We start from the raw sequence: 25,521 nt of genomic DNA, 5'->3' as shown, positions 1-25,521 counted from the left end.
CTTGCTTTGCCCCGGGGGCCACTTTTGCAAAGTGACCAGAAGCAGGGGTTAATTTAATAAACAAACATTTGCTGTCAATGTTTGCTGTCCACTCTCATCTTTGACAAGAAGCAAATCCAGTTTCAACAGCGGCACACAGGTCAGCTGCACACATGGATGTTTTTAGGATTATAGGGCATTAGAGGTACAGCAAAGACCTCTGGCACTACTTTTTTTGCTAAACAAGCTCTGTTTTTCATGCTTTTTATGCCATCCTGCACCTTATTTACATTTTAAGTACAAAGAAATTAAGAAATTTTTCTTTTCTTTTTTTTTTTTTAACTGTGAGTGTTTACTTCTGTGTCTTCTTTAACTCTGCCACTAGGAGTCATCCCAATGCTGCACAATACAACACAGTGTTGGTTTGAAGATTTTACTGTCTTGTCAAAACCCTCAAGATAAAATGACGTAAGAGGCACTAAACTAACAGAAACAGTTTGGCTCCTGCTCAGTTTGGATTCATTCGCGTAACTCCTCTGCTGTTCTTTTAAACTCCATTAAACAGCAACAAGTATTTTTTGGGTTGGTAATTGGCTTAATTGCAGCTGCAACTATTTTCAACAGGCCTTTCTGGCTTTTATTCCAGAGAGGTTTATGGTCTGTAAAGCTGATTTCTGGCATTTTGCACTGTTCAATTTTTTACTTGTTTTGGTATCTTAGACAGTAAAAGACTTGGTTCACAGTAGCAATGACGACCTTTGATGACCTCCTGGAGGAGGCTGGGGAATTCGGCCGCTGCCAGAAACGTATCATCGCTATGATGTGTCTGTTGCCATTACTTTTGGGAAGTGCGTACGCCTCTATTGTGTTCCAGGGTTTCACCCCAGATCACTGGTGTCGGGACTCTGTGGTGGTGGAGATGAGGCAGGCCTGTAACTGGAGCCTGGCGGAAAGTCGCAGGTTGACGGTGCCTCTGGTCAACAGCTCCGGAGCGCTGAAGCAGAGCAGCTGTGAGCAGTACAAGGTGAACTGGAACTCTACAGAACTCACCTGTGACACGCAGGAACTGGACCTGAGTGAGCTCCCAGTTACAACGTGCAAGGTGAGACTTCTGATTTGCTTTTTTTAGGGAACAGATGGGCAGCTCGCTTCCTAATTTAAAGGGGAACACAACCTAAATTATAAATTTCAAAATGTTATTTCCATGTCCTAGGAAAGTTCAATCAATATTTCATGAACTAGTCGCTCTCAAAACCTGAGACCAGACATGTAGGCAAAGTGTCAAACTTGCAATGTCATCAATTCTGGAGCTGCTCTGTAGACAAGAAGGGGAGCCTTACTTTGTGGACCCACAAAATATTTCGTTTCATTTTTTATACTAAAATGAACTTTATATGGTGTTTTCAGTTCTGAAATAGAAAATGTGCCCATATATAGCAGCCCCAGACTTTATACCCTATGACATTAGATATTTGAGTTTTATTTACCATCTGTCAATTAGACAGCAAACTGAATTTTTACACCTCAGTATTTGCTCCGACTAAACAATATATGGCGGTTAATCAGTGAAATTAAGAGGCGCTTAAGGGTAGACTTTGTTATCTTTAGACAGAATCAGGTAAGCTGTTTTTCCCCGTTTCCATACTGTCAGCCAAGCTAAACTAACTGGCTTTAGTTTCCTTACTGCTCATAGAGATAATTGATCTTCTCATTTAACTCTCTGCAAAATAGCATATCCCTTAAAATGTTATTCCTTAAAAGCAGCAAATCTCAAGGATTTTGTTTTCAGTCTTTTAAAAGTCGTCTACTTCTGTGACACTGAAGTTATGTAAAGATGCTTTTATGTGGTAAAATGCAGTACTTTGTTGGCCTTGTAATAAGTAGAAAACTCTTTGATAGTGGTGTGCACAGATTCACAGAAAGTCAAGGGCATTGATCAAAAGGTTTGCAGAGTTAAGGTTCATTTTTATAAAGAATCATACCAGCCAAGGAGCATCAGATCACATTAGAATTACTATTCAAAGTCTCATGTGTTAGAGTCCTTTTACCCATCTGAATTATATGCGATGATTTGTTTATGCTTTTAAAGGACGGCTGGGAGTATGACTATGAAGGCAGGAAGTCCTTTGTCACAGAGGTGAGAAGAAAAATATGATGCATTTGTGCATCCAAATGGGTTGGATTTCAGCCTCTTCAAAAAAACAAAATGTTACAATCCACAAACTGTTTCTTAATGCTTATCAGTTAGGGTCAAATCACAGTTCAGCATCTTTTAGACTGCAACCAAAGTAAACAAATTCATATTCTACTGTACAGACATGAAGGTACACTCTATAGAGACATGTAACTTTTTTTTCTGTTGGTCCCAGTTTGACTTGGTGTGTTCAGAAGGATGGTTTGTGGACATGTTCCAGTCCATTTTCAACGTGGGCTTCCTTTTGGGCAGTTTTGCTTTTGGTTTTATTGCTGACAGGTAAGGCCCTAATTTATCTTTCTTTTTCCGTATTTCCCACAGTTACCCTTTCATCACTACTTTAGCTGTATTTTGCAGTCTCACTTTGTCTGAAAAAAACAATCAAGCCTCTCTTATTTCAAAAGCAATCACCTAATCTCTTTCTTTCTGCAGGTTTGGCAGGAAGCTCTGTTTCCTGGTCTCCACCCTCCTGAATGCAATTGCAGGGTTTGGGATTGCTGTGGCTCCAAACTACATCACCATCCTGGTGTTCAGGGCCATCGTCGGTTTCTCAGCCAAAGGAGGCTTCATGTCCACATATGTGCTATGTAATTATGACTTTCTATGCTAACCCCGAGCTAAAACTGATTTTCCTCTGTGGCATCTGAATGACCACATCTACTGTGACTAACTAACTGGCTAGATGATGAAAAACCTCATTAAAAGATTGTGATGTACACTCATACTTTTGTTATTGCAGGTATATCAAAATGCTCAGCCATTCTAAAGTCAAATACTAAGATTTAGGTTTATCATATTTCACTCTAGTTCAGTGATACTCAACTAACAGCCTGCAGGCCTGGACCAAATCAGGATTATGATATGGTGCTAGCTGGCACATTGATCATTTTATTTAATCCACGGTTAAAATACATTGATACACACTGAGTATTTTTTGGTACTTCGAATGTAAATAAGTTGCAACTTGTCCCTGTGGCTTTATATAATTTTGCATTGTGGCCCCCATGCAAAGTATGTTGAGTATTCCTTCTCCAGTTCAGAAAGCACCTGTGTGTTGCCAAACCTCAGCAGCGCATTTACCAAACTTAAGTCTCTACATGTGTACAATATAAAAATGTCGGTCAACATACAGGATACAATTGCATGGTACAAGTCCTAGACAGAGGTCAGAAAAGTTCATAAATTTCCTCATGGACCTTTTGAAGAGATCTATGTCCTCTCAGTGATTGCTTTCCTCTTAATAAAATAAAATTAGTTTTAAAATGTTTCCTGTCTTTTTGTCAGTCACAGAGATTGTTGGAGTGAAGTACAGACGGACAGTGGGAGTCACTTTCGAGATGCTGTTCAGTGTTGGTGTCCTGATCCCCTTGCTCTCATACTTCATCACTGACTGGCGCTGGCTACAGGTCGTCATGACTGCACCCTACATCCTCTTCCTGTGCTACTACTGGTAAGAAATTTGATGTTCTATTTTTCTGTATTGTATCTGTTTAGGAAGGAGTTCCCTTTATGGTATGTTCATTGAAGGCTCAGTTGATGAAGAATGAAACTGTCCTGGCTGCATATTTGATTGAAGTCATCATCCTGTCTTTTGTGCTTGATCTCACTGAATACATTACAATGCTTAGAATTGCGGCTTGCATGTTCCTGTGACCCTGGTAGCTGAGTTTTCAGAGGAAAAAGCTACAAGTGGGGTGTCCCAAGGCAGAGTGTTCCCAGGAAAGGGGGCAGACTGAGAGCTATACACAGACCCTACATTATTGGCCCCTGGAACCCAGGTGTGCTGACTCTTGACATCACAAACTGACTCCATGAATGTGGAAAGTCACCTCTCTGGTGGGGAAAGTGATGGAGCTGGTGCAGGAGGTTGGGCAGCACATACTAGTTGGGCTCTCTGGGCACCTCTAGGCATAGCACAAACTCCTGGAGAGGGACCGGTCTCTTTTTTTTTCCAGTTACCCAGAGTGAAAGATGCTAGGGGTGTGTGGGGATCCTGAGCTCCGCTTGCATGCTGCTGTGTGGGGAGTGGCCTGCCTGATCCAAACCTGAGTGGTGTAATGTTGTAGGACTTTTATGCTATTCAGAGACTGGCAATAACAAACAAACAAAACTCCCTCCCAAAAAACAACCTGTTAATGGGGGAAAGAAATGGTAAGAACTTAGGAAGAGGGACAGTAAAGGTGCCACAACACTATGCAAAAGATCAATGATCGACTTTGCGGTCCTGTTTGCAGCACTATGTCTTTGACAATTGGGTGAGGAGAGGAGCAGAGTTGTAGACTGATAACCACCTGGTTGTGAGTTGGATTAGGTGGCAGGGGAGGCAGACCGCCTCAGGCCGAGGCCCTGTTTCACAAGGTCTTCTACTCCCACCTCCAGAGAGTCATGAGAGTGGGGACATGGGATCCAATGCCTCATTCCCACCGCAATTAGCGGCTGCATGCAGGTTTTTTAAACATGCTGGAGAGCGAGTCTGACTTTCTGTCAGCTGGCGTGTGTGTGTGTGTGTGTGTGTGTGTGTGTGTGTGTGTGTGTGTGCGTGTTTGTGTGCATGTGTGTGTGCGTGTGCGTGCCTGCATGCATGTATGTGCGTACAGTGCAACATCACGAACAGACAGGAGAACAGTTAAACAGCAGCAGCAACAGAGGTCTTTGCAGATGTGTTTGGATTGGTGTTTTAGCTTGCTTAGGTGGACACAGACAATAATTAGTGATGGTGCGTCATTTTATCTGGCAGGTTAAGCAGCTGAAGTTACCGCGTTAACCTGGTTGTTGTGTTCCCATCAATGCCGATCAGAGCCAGCGCCGATAAAAAGCCATGTCGAGACTACTGCAGTGTCATTTGACCTGGGTGTAAATGCTGATTTTACGCATCCCCAGTGCATTAAAAAGTCTGATTTTTGTGCAGTGGGAATGAGGCTCAAGTGTACCATTTTCAACACTTAAGCTGTGTGTCTCAAGGAAGTTCTGGCAAACAACTAGACGACTAAAGCGGGGAAAAGCAAGGCTTGGCTCAGGCTAGGAGGAGAAGTGCAGACCTAGACAGGGGGTTTTGTTTTGCACTTTAAGGGAACTCAAATCCACCAATATGTCCTCTGAGGAGGAGGCAGATTTTGAACCCTTGACAAAGCCTCACTCATATACTTAGCAGAGGTATCACAGGTAGTCACAGGGCTTCTAGGCAGCAATCGGCCAGCTGTGGAGAGATTCTGATGGCTCTGGACATTGTTGGGTTGTCCTCACTGCCTTTCTCCATTAAAGTGTGGCTCAGACCACATATTTCTGTCCAAACCATACCCAAGTCCAAAAGAGTAGTGACCTTGCCCGACTCCAGCGCAACCCAATCCAGCTGGCCTTCTGTTTTTTAGGTCTGAACCCAACCTTATACCCATTGCAGCTAATGTAAGGAAAACAATCTGCTATGGTGCTGTTGCAGAAATGTGCAGGCAGCCCTCTTTACTCCACTGCATCTATTTTCTTGTGTCACTTTGGCTACAAACCAAAAGGCAACATAGTGGAAAAAGGGACTGGTTGGCGTATTAACTTAAAAGTGAAGATCAAAGCACTCAAGTTGGGCTCTGGTCAGGTATCCATTAATGATTCCCCATCCCTCGCTCTCTCTTATTTCCTCTCCTCTCTTTCCTGTTGGCTATTTAATAAAATCATATAATATCCAAAACTTAATTTTTAAAAAGATTTGCACCCCCTATGTTTCATGTCAAGAAACACATTTGACTAAGAAAGAGACCAGGAGAGATTATCCATTACAAACAGGTGTGTTGGTGAACAGGTGTGTTGGTGAACAGGTGTGTTGGTGAACAGGTGCTGGCATTTTTGCATCAGTAAAACTTTCTGTGTCTCAGGTTTATCCCAGAGTCTCCGAGGTGGCTCATCTCTCAGAAAAAATTTGCCAAAGCTCTGGAGATCACTGAAGCTATCGCTAAGGAGAACAAGAGGAAACTCAAGAACTCGGAGGTAAATTGATTCATTCATCGACTTCACATTTCAATTCTCCTGTAAAGAAACTACAGCTACTTTTCAGTATTACTTTGTGGTGTATTGTGTCCAATCATTAGTAGTAACCTTCAATCTTAATGTCACACCTGGATTATGATTACTTGTTTCAGGCACTGACTGAGGATGAGGAAGAAACCTCCCCACCTGTCTCTGTGCTGGACCTGATCAGAACTCCAAACATAAGAAAACACACTTTCATCCTCATGTTCAACTGGTGAGACTCATCGAAAATCACAGATTCCCCTAAATGTAGCAGATATTGAATCTTTTTGTTTCCATCTCTGTAGGTTCATCAGTTCTTTAGTTTATCAGGGCCTCATCATGTGGGTGGGGATAACTGGAGGAAATGTCTACATCGACTTCCTCATATCTGGTCTGGTGGAATTCCCTGCTGCCTTTCTCATCCTCCTTACCATTGACCGTGTGGGCAGGCGCATTCCCTTAGCTGCTTCAAACATCATAGCTGGAGCCTCCTGTTTGATCGCTGCCGCCATTCCTGACAGTGAGAAGAGCTTCTTCTTCTTAGATCATGTCTGTTTTGGTCAATCCTTATTGAAAATGTTTATAGCAGCGTTCTTGATGTCTGTAACTTGTATATCTCACGGAACAGATACACCTCTGTTTTATTAATCCACATTGACTCTGTGAGCTGCCCGCCTTACAGCATCTAATATTTTTGCGTTTATAGAAGCCTGATCTGTGTAGATAGCTGTTAAAAAACAGTGTGGACACAGTGTGGACACAGTGTGGAAACACCGTGGCAACGAGGGCTGCAGGCGCTCGTCTTCGGGCCAACATGGGCGGACGGCCAACAGTCTGCTTGGTGTGTCACTTCAGTGAAACACAAGTCCCCTTATATGATACTTTTGGGATCATGAATGTTAAATATGTGTTATAAATATATACAATATAATATGCACTTAGTGCTCAATACTTGTAAAATTTGCAGTATGGAGTACTTGTAGTAGGCAGTACATGTAGTGAATGTGTACAACTTAGTACTCAGCGGCGGTAGCAGGCACCCGATCAAAATTTCATGGGAAATTTTCTAGTCCTTTAGTATAAAATGCATTACAAACTGAATCGTTATCATCATGATCAATCAACTTTGCGATGTGGCATCTCACTCTCATTGATATATGAATAATTAAAAAGCCCCTCTGTATCATTATACATCTAATGCTTATTCTCAGCTCAGATGTTCTTTCTTAATAACAGGTACATTAAACTTTCTAAATAAGCACCTTCTGCCTCCTCAGGTATGTTCTGGTTTAAGACGATGGTGACCTGCATTGGTCGGCTGGGGATCACCATGGCCATTCAGTTGGTGATGTTTGTAAACACTGAGCTCTACCCAACGTACATCAGGTGAAGTCCCATCATCTTTACTTCCACATTCATGATACAATAACAATGTAAAAAATACAGTATGACTTCATTTTTTTGGTTAATTGTATTAACTGGATATAGGAACCTGGCATTGTCGGTTTGTTCGACTATGTGCAACGTTGGAGGCATCACAGCTCCCTTCCTGCTCTACAGACTGGCTGAGATCTGGCTGGAGCTGCCCATCCTCATCTTCGGTAGGTTGTGACACAGTCAGCCAAACCGTTTTTACTTTTTATAGCAGTAAGCTTGCATTTATTTTGATTGAAATTGTGATTATTTTTTCAGTCTTATGATTCTGCTATTGCTCCTTTACTGGATACCATGCTTGCTGCTGTATAAGAACTATTTTTTGGATTTTAGTTGCTTTTCAATTGTTCAGAATTTTTGTGAAGATTTCCAACCAATAAAAAGGACAGGACACTAGCACTGCCGCAGTGCTACAAACTGAGATATAGCATGTGGATCCTCATGTTAATATTGACTAGAAAAAGCCTTAAGTTAGTTAATGTATTTTTGATCATCTATAACTGATTCAGTCGGTATTTTATTTCATACAGGAGTGATAGCGGTGCTTGCAGGAGGTTTGGTGTTTTTGCTGCCTGAAACCAAAGGAGTTCCTCTCCCTGAAACCATTGATGAGATTGAGTTTCACAATAGGTAAGAAATCTCCCAAGCTGTTTTTTTTGTTGGAGTAGATGAAGAATGTACAAAAAAATTTTTTAAAAAAATGGAATACTCAAGTGTAAAATTGAATGCATGTTTACCTTAAAGTGCGTTTATGTTCTGTTCTGATTTTTATGTTTTTTAAAGTAATGTATGCCTAATTTTGGAGTAACATTTTAATGGAATAAGTTGTCAGTCAATATGTGATGATAACCAATAAATGTGAAAAAAGATTATCTGAATATAACAAAATCACTTCAGCAAGTCAAAAGTTGGTGTCTTAACCTTCAAGTTTCATGCTACTTCACTAAGTCACTGTGGTAAGAAAGAGGTAGGGGAAGTCGAGTCCTTGCTATAAGTCAAGTCACAAGTCACAAACTCATAAGGAAAAAAGAACAGCTGTGTCTTTTCTGCCCATTCCGCTTCTTATTTCCACGCCACATTCATCCAACAGCTCCAATTAGTAGTTATCTAAAAAAATAAGATTTTTATACACAAAACATTTGAAAATGTACATGTACGGCGTTAAGTATTTATCAGTTAATGGATTGACCGGAAATTTATTTGCAACTATTTGGATAATTAAGTCATTTTTAAAGCAAAAACCTTTCATGGTTCAGCTTCACAAATATCAAGATTTTCCGCCTTTGCTTTTTATTATTTATTAATACTAATGTATTTTCAATAACAAGTATGTTTGGGCTGTTGGTTTGAAAAAACAAACATCGTGAAGGTGTCTGTGTAATTGTGACGCCATTTCTCAGTATTTCTAGAAATTTATAAACTAATTAATAAATTGATGATCAACAGCTTAATCTATTAATAATAATAAAATAATCAACAATCATTCGGTCAAAATAAGCTCCACCTCGAGAACTACAACAGTAAAATCCTGTTTTTACATGAATGTATGAGTAATAAAAAAATAATATGATATTTAATAGCATAACAGTCACAGAGGGCACTTTTCTCAGTACAGCTCTGTTAATTTTAAAACTTCAAGAATATTTTCTTGATAATACTTACATAGATTGACCAAAGTATACTATTTAATGCAGGACATTTACTTGAAACAGAGTATTTTACTTTTAGTTACTTTAATTCTGTGGAAAGGATTTTACTTTTACTTTACTCTCAACTCACATAACAAACCTGCTGCTGTGAGAAAGCAGAGAAGATAATTACACACTGTTAAAATCCCAAAATATGAGCAGAAAAGGAACGACACGGCAAAATAACTCAATGAGCCTGTGTTTTAAGAGGAAAATTTCTCATGATCATCTCATACTTCAACCATTTTCTCATCATACTTTTTTATACTTTGAATGTAAATAAGCTGGAAAAGTGCATTAAAAAAATGCCCCAAATGTCTTCTAATACCGGAAATTTCCCTGGGTGTGCGGGGCTGCTTTGACTGGATCTGCCTCATGACAAAGGCGAGTCAGGACAGCAAATATTGACAGCAAAAAAATGTTTGTTCATTAACTGGGCCCCAGGCTTCTTGTCAAAAAGTGCAAACGTGCAAAAGTGGCCCCAGGGCAAAGCCAGTTGAGTATCTGAGACACTCGGATTACAACACACAGATAGTGTGACTTCAGTTTATGCTCATGACACCATTACTTTGCCTAATATATATATAGGGAACAGTGGTTTGCTGCTGTATTAATGGTCTGAATGCTGCATACAGAACCTTTATTGACTGATTCTTAATGTCATCTGTCGGATTAATGCAGAAAGTTCTATTAATAATAATAATAATAATAATAATATGTATATTTTTGTTCTCAGGGAAAAGGAGGATGTCGTGGAGAACCAACAAATGAGAAAACTTCTAAGATCGGACCTGACAAACAGAAAGGAACCCACAACTGTGTGACTGTGTGCATGCTTGTATGGATCTGAGCTGAGTGAAAACCAAAGAAGTAGTTGTCTTTTTTTTTAAATGTTATTTTATTTTATTTGTTTTCTATAAAGCATGACTTCACTGTTTCCTTTGCACTCCGTTTTATTTTTTTAGCCGTTACAGAAAACACACCTTTACATCCCAAAACCATGAAAATGATCTGCTTATTGTGTTCCCACCACAGGAAACCAAACTCCCGTTGACATCAGGTAATACCAGGCAACAAACTTAAGTAGTCATGTTGGAGCAGAACAGTATATACATGTTAAATTACCTTCAAAAAGCACATCACATTCTGTGGCTGAAGTTACTGCATTTGTTCAAGGTGGATAATAGTTTTTTAATTGGCTTTTATGGTTCTTTCGATCCAGTCGATAAACTTGGAGACTCGAGCGTAGACGCCGGGTTTCATGGCATTGGCGCATCCCAGACCCCATGATGTCACACCCTGTAGGATATACCTGTTCTGGGCATAACACACCAGAGGACCACCGCTGTCACCCTGCAGGGAGAAAAAATATTAGGGTTTCAGTCTAAAACCAAACGGAAAAAGAACCCCAGCAAAGCAGGAAAGAAGAAAGGTTTCAGGTCACTGAACTTCAAGTGATATAGACAGGGAAAAAGTATATACACAAAAAGACATAGGTTAAATTTTTACAAGCAATTTAACATGTATATCCAAAATGTTACCTAACCTGGGTCTTATATTACACATTTGGCCGTCATTGTTATTAGTTACAACATTTTAATAATGAACTGTTGAGCTCTTTGACCACATCAGGGGAAGAAGCAACTTGCTGTGACCAATGGCGTCCCCAGAATTTTTTTTCCAGGGGTGGCCAGATGGCACATGAAAAAAAGAAGCCATAACTGAATTTCAGTCGTAATATTCAGTTGCTGGCCTTAAAAAAATGAACGTGTCACAACCTCTTTAAGACAGTAATGTTGGCATCCAATTATTTTTTTCAGAGGGGGGCCAATGAGGATGCTGGCAGTTGTTTCAGGCCGCCCTCTTGGTGACACCGCTGGCTCAGACAGTGTTTAATAAGTACTATTCATTAAAGAAATGGAAAGTTGGTCAAAGTCAACATTTTGGTTAAATGTTTTTACTTCCAGATAATGACATTATAATTATGGTAACACTTCATTTCCCAGGGCTGTATGTTACTACTTGTGAGTTTTCTGAAAAGAACAAATTTTCCATTAATTAATTAGAGCACAGGAAGTCATTAAAAGAAAAACTACATTAGTCAGTTAGCATTGCATTCATATAACATTGTTAGTCTAACACTGGACTTTTTACAGCAGCAGCAGCAGCAGCAGAACGAGAGAAATTATCTTTTATCCATGCAAACTTTAATCTGCATTTATGATGAATTATATTTTCACCTGCATACAAATTTCAAATTTTTGCATGTTTGGCTGACTGAGATGGGTAACACAGACATACTGCTAAAGTTGTGAGTGATAAATAATTTTCTAAAATGTTCCCCAGTTCTTTAAATGTTTCATACCTGGCAGCTGTCTGTTCCTCCCTCGATGTTTCCAGCACACATTTCGTGGTCTTTGACTCTGCCGTTTAGGTAAGATGGACGATTACAGATCTTGTTCTCGATCACAGGGAAACCAGTCTCCTTCAGCATACCATCACCTCCCGTACCTGCAACACACCTCCACACAGTTATCCACATTCTAGTTTCTGAATATCTGGCATAACTTTAATTTTAAAAAAAACATATATATGAATAATAAAAAAATTAAATAAAGAAGCCACAGTTTTTAACATAGTGAGGATCTTATTAACAAACTGCAGTCTCTAACCTTAAAAAACAAGTCTTTACCGTCAACTGTATAAAAATAATGGATGTAGCCACTGTGAAGTCACCCACTGGTTTGTGGATTCCATATTTGGATTAAAGGCTGGTGCTGTGGAGGCTGAGGGCACGAATATCAGTAAACAGCCTGTCACTAAAAGCAGCCTGCCCTTAATTTTGTGTCATTTTAAGCCTTAATTAAGGTTAAGGTCTGCAGGTGCTCTGATGTGCTTGTCCTCACAAAGATAGCAGTACATGAACAGGCATACACACTACGTACGGTACCTTGAGTGTCACCCCATCCGGTAACATAACACTCGGTTCTGCTCGGAACAATGTAGTCTTTCTCGGGCAGACAAGCTGGCAGGACTTTGTCATTTATCAGTGCAGGGCTGAAGACACACAAAACACCAGTTGTGGAAGAAGTACTCAGTTCCTAATGTAACTTAAATAAAAGTACAAAAGTATTAGCATTCATAGAATAATGTATTATCATATTATTGGAAAATAATTATTCATGCACGGACATGTGCATCACAGAAAACAAACAACAGGAAACAAACTAAATTATTCACAACGTGGGTCAAAATTTACAGATGGAGACACAACTTTGCTTGTATTTGTTGTAAATTTAAAATATCAGCACTCGTAAAAATAGCATCACATTTTGTGACTTGTTTAGGACTAGAAACTCAAAGTTTAGGACTTGAGACTTGAATCAGGATTTGAGTGCAAGGACTTGAGACTTAATTGTCACTTGCAAAACAATGACTTGGTCCCACCAAAACGATCTAGATAGATAAACAGCACTACAGGTAAAGGGGAAAATGTTTTTAATTTTTGGGTGAACTGTCCCTTTAACCAATAATAATAATTTTATTTGTTGATTATATTTTGTGTTATTAATCAAAATCTGCGAAATAACCAAAGTTATCAAAAGAAGCAGTCGAGTAAAAAGTACAATATTTGTCTGCGTAATGTGGTGGAGTAGGAGTATAAGCGGCATACAGTGGAAGAACTAAAGGAAGGATAGTTGTATCAGTATTATAATGATCACTTGAACCTGTGATCATATTTAAAGTGTTAATAGGATTACAGGTCCAGTGTTTACCTGTGCAGCTTGAGCAGTGCGATGTCGGCTCCGTTGGGTCCCAGAACCAGTTTGTCCAGGCTCTTTTCCTGTTTTGACGGCTCGTTGGCTCTCTCTGTTTGGATACCCAGGAGTACCTTGTAGGATGATGGCCGATTGGACCTACAGCACACGAAAAAAAACAGACACATGAGTGTTACAGTGGTTATCAGAATCTAGCCTTGAGATGTGATTAATTATCATTTCTCTCACCTCTCCAGACAATGTGCAGCAGTAAGGACCCACTGAGGGTGGATCAGAGTTCCTCCGCAGAAATGAACTCCAAAACTGATAGAAAGATACACACAGAAATGTATTTAAGTAGGACTGAATCAAGACATATTGTTAATATCAGATGTTTAAATATTTTATAGATAAACCTAATGGGATGTGGCATATCAAGGGGGTTACAAAAACATGGACTTGTAAATAAATAAACAGCTACTTTAAAATCTAATTATACACCATTCACTATTGATATAAGGTTTCTCAATTTCTACAACTGCAGAAACATTACTAGAAAATATGATTTTCCTTACACATACTCTGTATTTGATTCAATACTGTTTTTAATTTTTTTTTTCATTTTAAGGCCAAAATGTAAATGTTTTTACCATAAAACAGGCAGTTTTGTATATAACCCAATGCAAGAAAAGAAGCCTTTGGTAATTTTGATGGATTTTGGATTTTATTTTATTGTATTTTATATTACAAAAGAGGGTCATGTTCTGTGAAAAAAATGTGGTTTATTTTACATATTAAATATATTATACCACAGTTCCATAGTTAAAATATAATGATTATTAAAATAATGGTTTAGCCCCATTTTACGCAGGTCACAGAGGTAACCATTAGTTTTTCTAAAATTTAATTAACTGAAGGTGTATGAAAAACCTGAAAGGTAATTTCGAAACATTAAATGCTGTCCTGAAGTAGTTTTTAAGTCCCTCAAAGACTCCTCACACTATTCTGGATAAGTGGATATCTTTTAAAACCATTATAATCGCTTATACTTTCAATTTCTTTCAATTTTTTCTTTGCAAATGATGTAAATCCCCTGTTCTACTCACCTGGTCCGGAGGCTGATTTGCCAGGGCCATGAGTGAGGTTTAGACACACAGCCTCCAACGATACGGCCAAAACAACGCCTGGGTTTGATGACTGGCGTCCCACAGCTTAGCCCAGCTGCAAAGAAAGTTCACAGTCATCACAAGGGAATGAAACGCAAACACTGAATAATGATTGAACTGGTGTCATTTACAGCCATGCCGAGCAGCCTATGAAGGGCAGGCAACTTTAAATGGCTGTGTTTTCTATTTATTTTACCACCATTTTAAAAAGAAAACTCTCCTTTAAAAAAAGAAAACTGTTCTTTAAAATCAGACGATTTATCATAGCCAGACACTGTAAAAACAGAAATTATAATTGGATTTTCAAAATTCTGAAGGTCCTTGAATGTGACAGTAGAAAGAAATCGCCAAATTTAAGCTTAAAGTAGTTATAGTCTATCAAAATCACTTTATCCTACATCTCATTTAAAATTTTATCAAAAACAAACCATTTGCACCAACTAATGCAGGCATGAGAACAGTTAAAATAAGGCTTTTTTAACTACTGGATTTCGTCTTCAACTTTTCACATTCAAACATCAGAGGGTACGTTTTTAATCATCAACTAATTTAAATTGGTATATGCATTTTCCCCAAATCACTCAGGGAGACTCAAGGAAAAATAGCCTATTTGTAACTTTTGGGAGGGTAAAAAAAAAAATAACAAAAAAGAAGTCACATCCAGTTCACCCACCTCCTCTGACAAATAAAGAACAGTCCCTTACTGAAGCTTCGTTTAATCCAGATACAACTACATGCAGCGCACGTGTTTCGCACGGGGGGTTATTAATGTGGCACAGGTGGGCGCGCGCTGTTGACAGGTGACGGCGCGGATTCAAAATGGAGAGAAAAGAAGGAAAAAGACAAAACGACAGAAAGCTGCCGAAGTTTAGGATAATTTCTAGCTTAAAAAAATGGAAACTCAGCATCTCGACAGAAATCATCCAGGTCACGAGCCGACCGACATCGTGAGCTTTTAAGGTAAATTAATTTTGTTGCTTATAAAGAATGAACGTTAATTTTGGTTAATTACACCGCTTTGTGTCGCCAACGCGGACAGTAACGTTAAAAGCAGATAAACCAGAGCCAGCCCTCCTCCAGGCCGTCAGGGGCCCGCAGCTCATCCCCCGGCGGGGGTCCCGGGGTTCCCGGTGGAGACACCGTTCACCTGTCCTCACTGTGAGGGGTGGACAGCATGGTCCAAAAACACTATCGCGGTATTTCAGGACAATGCTGCGATAACGATATTCTTGATGACATAACAAAAGACAGAAAAATATTAGTATTAGTTACAAGAACATAAAGGTGTCAATGGTGACTTATTTCAAATCACTCCTTAAAACCCATTTTTATAGACTTGCTTTTATGGGATGTCTGTTTTAATTCGTCTTTTTAATTTATATTTTAATTTGTCTGTTTTATTCATCTATTTAAGCTTTTTTTTTTTTCATCTTATCGTTTAATTAATTTATTTTTTATTCTGCCCCAGCCGTGTTTCTATTCTATTATTAGTAATATTATTTCTGTGTTAACTGCAGTGAACAGCATTTATTCATATTGGGATGGGTTGCTGTGATTGTTGCTCTCTTTTGTCCAGCCTTAGCTCAGTATTACTGTTTCTGCAAGAAAGCACTTGTACACTCTGTTTTTAAAGGTGCTATATAGATAAATAAGTAATAAATAATAAATATGTTATTATTATTTTTATTACTGTTTTGTTTACCATCACTTAGCCTACATTTCGTTATTTTCTCCCCCACTGTCTCTTCCCTATTGTAAATTGCAAATTATACATGAAGTTTGAATCTGATATGTTTGAGGAAAAAAAATGCCTGTAATGTTGGCCAAAAAAAAGTATTATGGATCCTTGAAAATTTTTGAAAAAGTTTTGAAATTCAGTCCATAAAGATATTTGGGAACCGTGGTTTCAATTTGAAAAAGTAACTATACCTGGCTTTCATTAAATTACTGCAACATTTCAATATTTCTTGAGCAAAATTAGCTAACTTAACCACAGAAAATAAAATGCTGAATTCACTTTGCAAAAGACTGCTGTCATGATAATAGCACACACACAATAACATGCATAGACCTATTCCCCTCACAGTGATGCTCAGAAAAACCCAAATCAAAATATTAAGAGGTGTAAGTAACAGTTCAAGCCCAAGTGCCATATGCAATTTCAAGCACAAAAATGTTGATTTTTTTTCTGGTTAGTTGTTTCAAGGGTCTTGTTTACCCTTTTTTTCCTCATATATTTGCTCCTAGTTAGGGCAAAAGCATGTCTTTCTCCAGTTAGCAATACGTTATAAGTAGAAAACTCAATTGTAAAAATACAAATAATAACTTACTTTAAATTAACTTTAAATGCAAATAGTTTTCACGTACCGCAGTCGGGGATCTGACAGTAGTCCCATTTCTTGTTCTGGTCTGTAGTGTAGCACCACGGTCCATTCACATCACCGTCAGGGTTTCTGCAGTGCTGATGGTGACATGGAAGAAAACAGTCAATTTACCAGAAAGAAAGCTAATGATTCATCAGCTTTTAGCATTGATCTGTTCATTTAATCCAAAACATGATATTATCCCTTCAAAAGCCTGCGTTCCAAAAAGGGAACACACACTTACGTTTCCGTCCAGACCCTTGGTGGGGTGAGTTTGTGGGGTGAAGCTGTTGTGTTGGTGAGGACTCTGAGCTGACCAGGCCTGGCAGGTCACACCCAGGATGGTGATGGAGGTCGGACCCCTGTATGTAACTCCACTTCCAACCTTACAGTCTAACGCAGCATCAGAGAGAAACAAGTTGGCAAATAAAGGATGACACAAACAAAAATAATGACAAACACATATTTTAAAAGCTGAAAAGTTTACCTCTCTGTGTTGTGCCCTGGGTGGGGGTGGCAGGATTAGGAGGTTTGGTTGTGGGTGTTGCACCTCCAGAAGGACTGGTGGGGCATTTCTCCAAGTTGCAGTACTCCCAGCGGACACTGGGGTCTGTGGTGTAACACCAGGGAGCTCTGTCCCCATCAGGGTTCCTGCACAGATTCCTCTTGAGGTCCCTGTTGAAAAAGAAAACCTGGAACTTCAGGACAGCAGGAACAAATATTGTACCAGGTTTTGTTTTTCACCCTGAGAATCAAACAAGTAGAGAATCTGGTTTTGCTTGTTATTGCTGATTGATGCTCACGCTTTGGGGTAGTTCTGTGGAGTTTTTTTGTGGCTGTGAGGAGTCATGGCACTCCAGCTCTGACATCTTTTCCCACTGATGGTCTCTGATGTTACGCCGCGGTAACTCGTCCCATTCCCTTCGTAACAGTCTTCTTCATCTGGGGGGATGACTGGCTCATCTGGGGCACGAGACAGGAAATCAGGCTGATGTAAGTATGCTCTATTCACAACACTGTTATCAGCTTTATGGTAATTAGGCAAGACATCATCTTTATTGATAATTGTTATACCTGGTCTGGCTGCGTCCCCACAGCTCGGCACCTTGCAGTACTCCCAGCGGGTTTCAGAGTCAGTGGTGTAACACCAGGGCATCTTCTCGTTGTCGGGGTTACGACAGTAGTTGTTATCCAGGCCTCTGACAAACAGCAATTAGATCACACATTAGTAAACCCAACATTAAAAGGCAGCATCCTGTTAGTACCTCTCTCATGAAAAATAACACTTTCCTGTTGCAGTAGCTCTTACTTGCAAGGATAGTTTTGTGGTGTGCGGTTGTGTTTGTGTGGCGCCTGAGACGACCAACTCTGACACGTTTTCCCAGATTCGGTCACAGCAAGTGTGCCTCGGTATGCTTCACCCTCACCGGTGGCACAGGTCAGCTCCGGGACGATGGTGGGGGGCTCGGATGCTGAGCGCAGAAGATGATATGGATTAGGGGTTGAACGATATTGGTTTTTCAGGGCTGATGCCGATACTGATTATAAGTACTTAATGAGGACGATAACAGAGAAGCATCTCCAATAAAAATAAAAATTATTTCTGCTGAAATTTAGAATTTGGAATATAACAAACTCCAACCCAGTACTTTGTTTAAATGCCTTTAGAAAATGTTTAATAAAAACTGAAACTTTAAATGTCGAATACAGCAAATTTCTTGCAACTTTTTATAAACTAATGTTCAGTGAAAATTTAAATGAAAAAAAATGGATTAATACAAATTAGCTCCCTGAGGTTTTACGTTGAAGTAATAACCATTTTTACAGAAATGAATCTTGTTATGTTAATGCCTTGACAACAAGCTGACGGTCGGCACTCATCTGCTTTTTTCAGCCACTTCAGTTTGTTGAATCGGCAGCAGCCGAGCCCATTGGTAAATGAAATCACTCTGATTGGCGGTAAAGCTCAGCACTCAAGAAGAGAGGCGGTAACAAGGACAGTAAACAAGCGCTGTCGCTCTTCAGCCATTGAACACTTTAGCAGAAATAGCAGTTTACTGATGGCTTGCCTTTTTGTACACGGTAAATATGCTTTGTTCTTTAAACAGTGGATTGTGCTGTTAATGTGCTAACAGGCTAATTAGCACATGACAGTGCACTGGTTTCCCTGTTTGAAGGACATTTACAGATGGCCGCCGCCTGCTGGTATGGAGAGTTATTTCCTCTTGCATGCAGGCACAGAATGCTTTTTGGCCATTGCCCAGAGTCTTTGTGGTGTGTTCATATGCAACTTTTTGGCAGAGTCACAGGCAATGCAACAGTTGACTTTTGATGCCTCTAGTTCTTTGCAGCTTGTTCTCTTGGTGTGTCTGGGCTTTTACCTTGAATTGCTAGGAAAACTTTTTTTTCTCACATGCCTCTATTATGGACTGTGCTGAAATAGAACAGAAGTCAACCCTCACAAAACTCGTGCAGTATACTTTAAGTTTTATTTATCCAGACATATGCTCAAAGCTTCAGAAACACTTAAATATTTCCCCCAAAAACCTTATTAGTTTGTTGTATTATGAACACATCATGATAAACTGATATACAGACGTTCATTTTGTGGGTTAATAATTCCTTTAAATAATGTGAAATTATAATAAGACTGAAAAACAAAAATGTACCCAACATCATTATCAATAATTTTTGTTGATGATTGACATTATGTTACAACAAGCTTATCTGACTGGAATGTATCTGTGAGTAGGTGTGTTATTTATGACCTCTGTGCTTTGTTTGATATGATTTACTATGTTCAGCTTTTTTATTTTGTGAAATAATTGTATTGCAGCAACACCGAAATGTTGTAAGACTTTTAAAGTTTTTGTAATGTTTGTTTTTTTCTCTTCTGTTTCTCAGATTGTGGTTTGGGGTCAGTTTGCCAGCTTGATCATTCTGCAGCAAGATGATTTTAAACATCAAGTTGCTCAAGGGTAGCTCGGCAGATTAAAGGTGAGTGTACATATTTATACGCGGTTCTGCAAAAGGAAGTGATTAAACATCTTGCTTAATGGTACCCCGGCAGGTTAAACGGAGAGTGTACTTATTTAACTGTAGCCCCTTATATTCCCTTATAGCTGAAATGATATTTGTCTTGTTGCTTGTAAAAGCATTTAGTAGCTTCATGTCTTCATAATTCTGGATCTGCGCAGTGAGGACACATTTTGACACGTTCACTCTTATATGTGATTAAAACTACTCTTAGCAGCATCAGGAACAGTCATGAGCGTCCGCACAGCCAAAGTGACATCACACCATCAGACACACCCATTCTCAGGTGTCCTGTGCAGCGTGTTTTTGTCTGTAAGAGTCAGTGACCTTACATAAACCTGTCTGCACTCACTTCTTGTAAAAAAATGAAGCCGAAATATCACAGATTCAGCTGCTGCCATCTTGGCTGGTATTTGGAACCAGTGTCTGCGCAGTAGCAATCTCCATGGTAACAAGTTCTTCTTGTCCAACCAATCATGAGCAGCATAACTGTTTGACACCATAAACTGTAAAAATAATCAGCGCAGCTGGCGTCACCTATTGGTTGACGGACTTTCATTTGGAAGCCTGGTGTATGGCATTTTGCCTGTCACCATTGTGGTTTTTTGAGCCAAGAAGTGACCATATTTGGGCGAGAGGATGGCACTGTAGAGTAGCGAGGGGTGTGTCTCACTGAGAAGCCGCCGACACTATGCATGGTGGCTTGGTTGGAAACTTTCTCTTGTATAATGTAAATGGTTTGAGTTTTTCTCAAAATACTTGAGGTAAGAAATAAGCCATGCAGTTCCTGAATCATCTTAGATCAATTAGTTTAATTTTTTTTTTGGGAGATACCAAAGACAGCCCCAGATTTGCATAGCCTTGACCTCAAGTTTAAGGAGTGGACAACGTGTCATCCTGTCTTCCAAAATGCAACACTGCATACTACCAGTAAGCATTTCATGGCTGCTTAAAAAGACAAACAATGAAAAGTGTGGAAATGACAGATCCTGTAGTTTAAGGTGTTACAATGGTGAAATAGAACAGAAGTCATGTTAAAATAGGAGGACTTACAGCAGCGTGTTATGTTGCAGAAGTCCCATCGCTTGGATGGGCTGGTAGTGAAGCACCACGGTCTGGGGTCTCCGTCAGGGTTTCTGCAGTAGTTCTCCTCAAGAAACTTCTCTGGAAGGCTAGACGAAGCATAATTTGAACAGCGTTATAGGACAAAATTGTTAAACTTTTTGCAGATGTGTTTTATTTTCTGAATACATTGGTCAGAAATTGTCAAGGAAGCATTTCCCTGCTGGAAAGATGGTCTTTTAATAAAGCTGGGACGTCTGTAGTAGTGAAACTGGTCAAAACTGAGCAAAGGGGCTGTTGCATTTTCATTTGCTCCAGAGATAGAAAACCCACAACTACCAAAATGCACGCATGAACGCTATAGCAGACCAATAAACGCTGCTGGTAGGTGACGTAATGACGAGATGATGGCGGCCAGCTGGTAACGAACAATCTTGAATTACAGTTAAACGGTCAGCTGAAATATATTTCTGAAAACAGTGTAGGTAAGAAATTGGCAACACAGTAGCACTCTCTTGCTTGAGCTGCTTTTTCACTTTTTGTGTCCGTGGTGGCGGGCATTCGAAAACTGCCGTTAAGAGAAGTTTGTACGGAGGGTTTTCTTGGTTAAGGTAATAGGAAAAAAAGTTGTTGTTTGGTTTCAAATAAATAGATTTCTGCGAGAACGCACTTTTTAAGGAGAAGGCTGACAAGGAAAACCTCTCCCCTGTCACAAAGTACAAACTGTTATTTATTATTGTTTTATATTGTGTTATATATATAATTTGCTATAATTTATTACTTATTTAAGTCCTGCTTGTGTTTGAATGATAGATTGATGTTGTAGCGTTGTAGTCTTACACGCTGGGGATGTAGCCGTGGTTGTGAGGATTCTGGGAGTCCCAGCGTTGGCAGGTGAAGCCGTTTTCTGTAGTGGAGATTTTCCCTCTGTAGTTCTCACCGCTGCAGTGTATACAGTCCTCTGTAAAGGAACAAGCACAGACACATCACACCAATCTCTGCTGTAATGGTCAACTGTGGACACTTCTGAGGACCCCTTGTGCAGCACAATTTACACTTTAGAATAATGTGGAAATTCAAATTAGATGGTGAACCATGAAATATTTCAGTCAGGAGAATAGAGAGTGATTTATGACACAGCAGTAGTTTGTATTTGCCAAACGGCAAAAAAATGGCTCGCACACTGCAGGGCTCCAGTTCTCACTTATTTAATGCACCAAAGTAGTTGTGACGTTTTGAGCCACACAACTCATCAGACTTTTGTTTCAGCACCTCCTCTAAATTTGGATTAGATGCGCATGCATACTTTTGCTTCTGTAGTTTGTATTTCTGCCCTGGCATCATTAATATAACTCAAAATAAATAAGTTTTACCGGTACAGCTGGGTACATTGCAGTGTTCCCAGCGGGTTTTGGAGTCGGTGGTGTAACACCAGGGTCCCCCGCTGTCACTGTCAGGGTTTCTGCAGAAGTTTGACTCCAGGTCTGCAAGGGGATGTGTCTCCGGTGTGTAGCTGCAGCAGAAAAATTTGTTGAAAAGATGTAAAGGGATACAATGTAATGTGTAAAGTGACGTGATGATGCACAAGTACATACTTTGGCCTGTGTGGGTATTTTGCTCCCCATCTTTGACACGCCTTTCCTGTTTTTGTTTTGGACTTTGTTCCTCTGTAATCTGTTCCTATTCCATTAACGCACTCCAGGAGGTATCCTGAACAAGACAAAATATACACCAAAGGACGCTATCAGCATTGCTTGTTTGATCATTCAATCACTTCGCTGTGTTTGCAGACACGGTCCAAACATCACTGATCACGTAACATGGGCTAAACATTAACCACAATGTAATGGGGGCTAAATATCACGTAGGATTAAACTGGAGAACAGTGCACCCATGTAGACCTTCCTCCTTAATTCATAGGAGACAAACAAAGGACATAAAAACGACTTATATAACTGGAAAGACAAAGGGACTTGCCGTTTTTTTCATATAAAGCTGTGCTCCTCCTGCGCAGAAGCGTCTCTATTTTAGAGTTTGCTGCTGCTGTGAAACATTCTTGGTCCTTTTCATTATATATGAAAGATCTGTGAAAACACAGCAGGTGTCAGGACAGGACGCTGAGCCTCAAATATAAAAGTTAAATTGTGATCTGAAGTTAAGAGTTGGATTTGAGTGTGAACCTACCTGCATGTGAAGGACTGTTCAGTGTCACATTTGGTGGCACACTCAGCTGCAGTGCTTGCTGAGTATGTTCTCCTCTGCAGCGAGAGGATCCATGCTCCTTCAGTTTTGGTGTAGCCGTCCACCTCAGTACCACTTACTGAAATCAAAGACAAAAATGTCAGTAAACTGCCAGATATATGGAAATGAAATATCATTAATGTGATCCAGGCACAAATCTGGTTTCAGCTTTCATGCATGAGGTAAAATAGCAGTAAATGTTTTAATAAAACAACAGAGAAAAGTTGCAAGTCATGATCTTTCATATGGACACTGGCATGTGTAATACAAAAAGAATGGCACTGTATACTGTACATATTTATTATTCTCAAATCTATTAACATTTATAGTATTGTGTTGAACATGACAGCATAAAACATAGTTTTATATTACTGAAACTTTACATACTAGTTTTATAATGTATGCACATACTTCTATATTTTTACACACTTGACATACTCAGCAAATTACACATATTCTATATTCATAATATTTTACAGACTTGTGTTAAACATTGTTGCATAATGCACATATTCAATTTTATATATTATATTTATAAAAATATATTACATATTTATTTTTTTCATACTTCTTATTTCTGCTTTGTTAATATTCTTTATGCCTTACACCAAAGTGTCTTTAACGAATCACAATTCCACCCCAGGATCGACAAAATATTTCTGATTCTGAATTGTAAAAAAGAAAAAGATTTCTTTTAACATGCATTTTTAAATATTAAGTAATTAAAGTAATTCAGCAAAGTATCAAGTAAAGAAGAAGGAACATTTAAGTAAAACAATAAAATATAAAATACAAATAAAAGAGTAGGAAATAACTGTGTATTTTAGATAATTTGAGAAGCTGTAATTCTCCAACTAACAAACTCAAACTGAAAGGAGACACAATCGAGAGCACAAATTATTGACTGGACATTTAACATTTTTAATTAATTTCAAAATTAATCTATGTATAATCACATTAGTGTTCATATATAAAAAAATGCTATGTTTACCATATACATACATAATTGTCCTAATGGAAGAATTAAACGTGATGTTTATTTTCTTCCTGTTTAGTAATTTAATCTGCTATTTCTCAATCAACTTCGGATTAAAACAATTCATTGTTTTATAGTCTTCAGATTCACAATCACAAGTCAACTAATGTTCTGTTGTTAGAAACTGGTTTTTTTTTAATAATTTTGCAAGGATTTTATAATTAAAATGTGAGAATGAGATGTGGATGAAATGCTACATGAACAGGAATTGGGTAATGGTGAGATATGTCATCATATTATTTGTAACAGAGTGCCGGGAAACCAGTGTTGACAAAAATGACTAAGATGGACAGTGTTGTAATTGTGACCTTGAACTGTCCACTCACAGGACAAATATATATCAAATGCACAACATGGTAAGAAAACACTCAAGCACTTTACTACAAGTCATTGTATTGTTTTTCTTGAAATTGGTGATTTTGAGTGAGTCATTTAATCTTAGATTAGGTTTCTGGGATAGAAGTTTTATCACATGCAGGTCTGTGCTCTGAACTGCATCAGTCTGAGGTTTGTGAACTTTGAATTGCGTAAGGGGATTCAGTGAAAATGGGAATTTTACCCCGATCAAACTGGCACAGAAGCAGGGAAACAAAAAGGACACATTTGGAAGTTATCTTGTTGGTCTAAATTGTAAAATGACATGGTATGATGCATTAAGCAGAATGCATTACTGGGGTGCCCGGTGGCTCGGTTGGTGGAGCAGGCGTCCCATGTACAAAGGCTGTGTCCTCGCCGCAGCGGTCGCGGGTTCGAGTCTAGCCTCGGCCCTTTGCTGCATGTCATTCCCTCCCTCTCTCCCCCCTCCCCCCATCTGTCCATCCAATAAAGGCATCAAAAGCCCAAAAATATCTTAAAAAAATAAAAAATGTAATGTGAACCGATATAAGAAATAGTTTTGATATTTTGACATTCATAAATTATTTATAATTATAGAATATTGAAAGAGCATATTTAATCACAGTGTTTCCTGATGAGCTACTCTTACAGGAAAGCAAATATATTGTCTGTCTTTTTTAAAAAAATATATTTTATGGCAGTTATAATAGAACTAATCATAATTATGAAGAAGTTGCTGATATATCTTACCAGTGCAGATCAGAGCTCCCAGGAGGAAAGCTAGATAGTACAGGTCCATGGTGAGGCCCTTAAACTAGCATTTCATAGTCGACAAAGTCACTGCGGTACCTCCTCGATTGTTACTGGGTTCCTAGCATGGCGGGGAAGATAAATAGGACAGCTCAGTCATTAGTCAATCATTGCCCTGACAAGGACGGCAAAAAAAGCAACAGGTCAAAAACCTTGTTTATGGGAGATTTTGGAACACTAAATGTTGCACAGCAATACCACAGCATTTCATCCTCTCCGTTATGCGGTGAATATCACTCAATCTTCTTATAGAAATGTAGCATCGGTTTAAGTCTTACCTTGTTCGGGTCCTGAAGCACCGTCAGTTAGAGAGCGGGCAGAGATGCACCCACAGGCCCCTCCAGCTGATCTGGTACTTTTCAGCAGTCACGGTACATTTTAGGAGACTTCTCACGAGCTTTGACCTCTTTTGATATCAT

General features: G+C 39.2%; 2 protein-coding genes across 2 annotated transcripts; one reads left to right on the top strand and one right to left on the bottom strand.

The window, feature by feature from the left end:
* Nucleotides 1-727: 727 nt before the first annotated feature.
* LOC121955787 (solute carrier family 22 member 2-like) lies at nucleotides 728-10,118 on the top strand. The gene is made up of 12 exons (XM_042503870.1): nucleotides 728-1,081; nucleotides 2,069-2,116; nucleotides 2,349-2,452; nucleotides 2,606-2,760; nucleotides 3,458-3,623; nucleotides 6,037-6,148; nucleotides 6,301-6,404; nucleotides 6,478-6,692; nucleotides 7,450-7,558; nucleotides 7,661-7,773; nucleotides 8,137-8,236; nucleotides 10,031-10,118. Exons 1-12 carry the CDS (start codon nucleotides 728-730, stop codon nucleotides 10,116-10,118), a joined length of 1,668 nt encoding a protein of 555 aa, XP_042359804.1.
* A 55-nt stretch (nucleotides 10,119-10,173) lies between these two features.
* plg (plasminogen) lies at nucleotides 10,174-25,485 on the bottom strand. The gene is made up of 20 exons (XM_042503543.1): nucleotides 25,381-25,485; nucleotides 25,043-25,163; nucleotides 22,864-22,999; nucleotides 22,657-22,763; nucleotides 22,275-22,389; nucleotides 22,053-22,192; nucleotides 21,520-21,640; nucleotides 20,671-20,789; nucleotides 17,891-18,053; nucleotides 17,656-17,780; nucleotides 17,385-17,544; nucleotides 17,069-17,256; nucleotides 16,826-16,974; nucleotides 16,586-16,679; nucleotides 14,159-14,273; nucleotides 13,302-13,376; nucleotides 13,071-13,211; nucleotides 12,245-12,351; nucleotides 11,660-11,805; nucleotides 10,174-10,647 (listed from the first exon to the last, which is right to left on the bottom strand). The coding sequence occupies exons 2-20, from the start codon at nucleotides 25,089-25,091 to the stop codon at nucleotides 10,486-10,488; spliced, it is 2,412 nt and encodes an 803-aa protein (XP_042359477.1). The 5' UTR covers nucleotides 25,092-25,163; nucleotides 25,381-25,485; the 3' UTR covers nucleotides 10,174-10,485.
* Between the last annotated feature and the right edge of the window lie 36 nt (nucleotides 25,486-25,521).

Source organism: Plectropomus leopardus, chromosome 16, assembly GCF_008729295.1.
Source record: "Plectropomus leopardus isolate mb chromosome 16, YSFRI_Pleo_2.0, whole genome shotgun sequence".
Lineage (NCBI taxonomy): Eukaryota > Metazoa > Chordata > Actinopteri > Perciformes > Serranidae > Plectropomus > Plectropomus leopardus.
The sequence above is the reverse complement of the archived record's forward strand: the minus strand, read 5'-3'. Positions and strand labels throughout refer to the sequence as shown.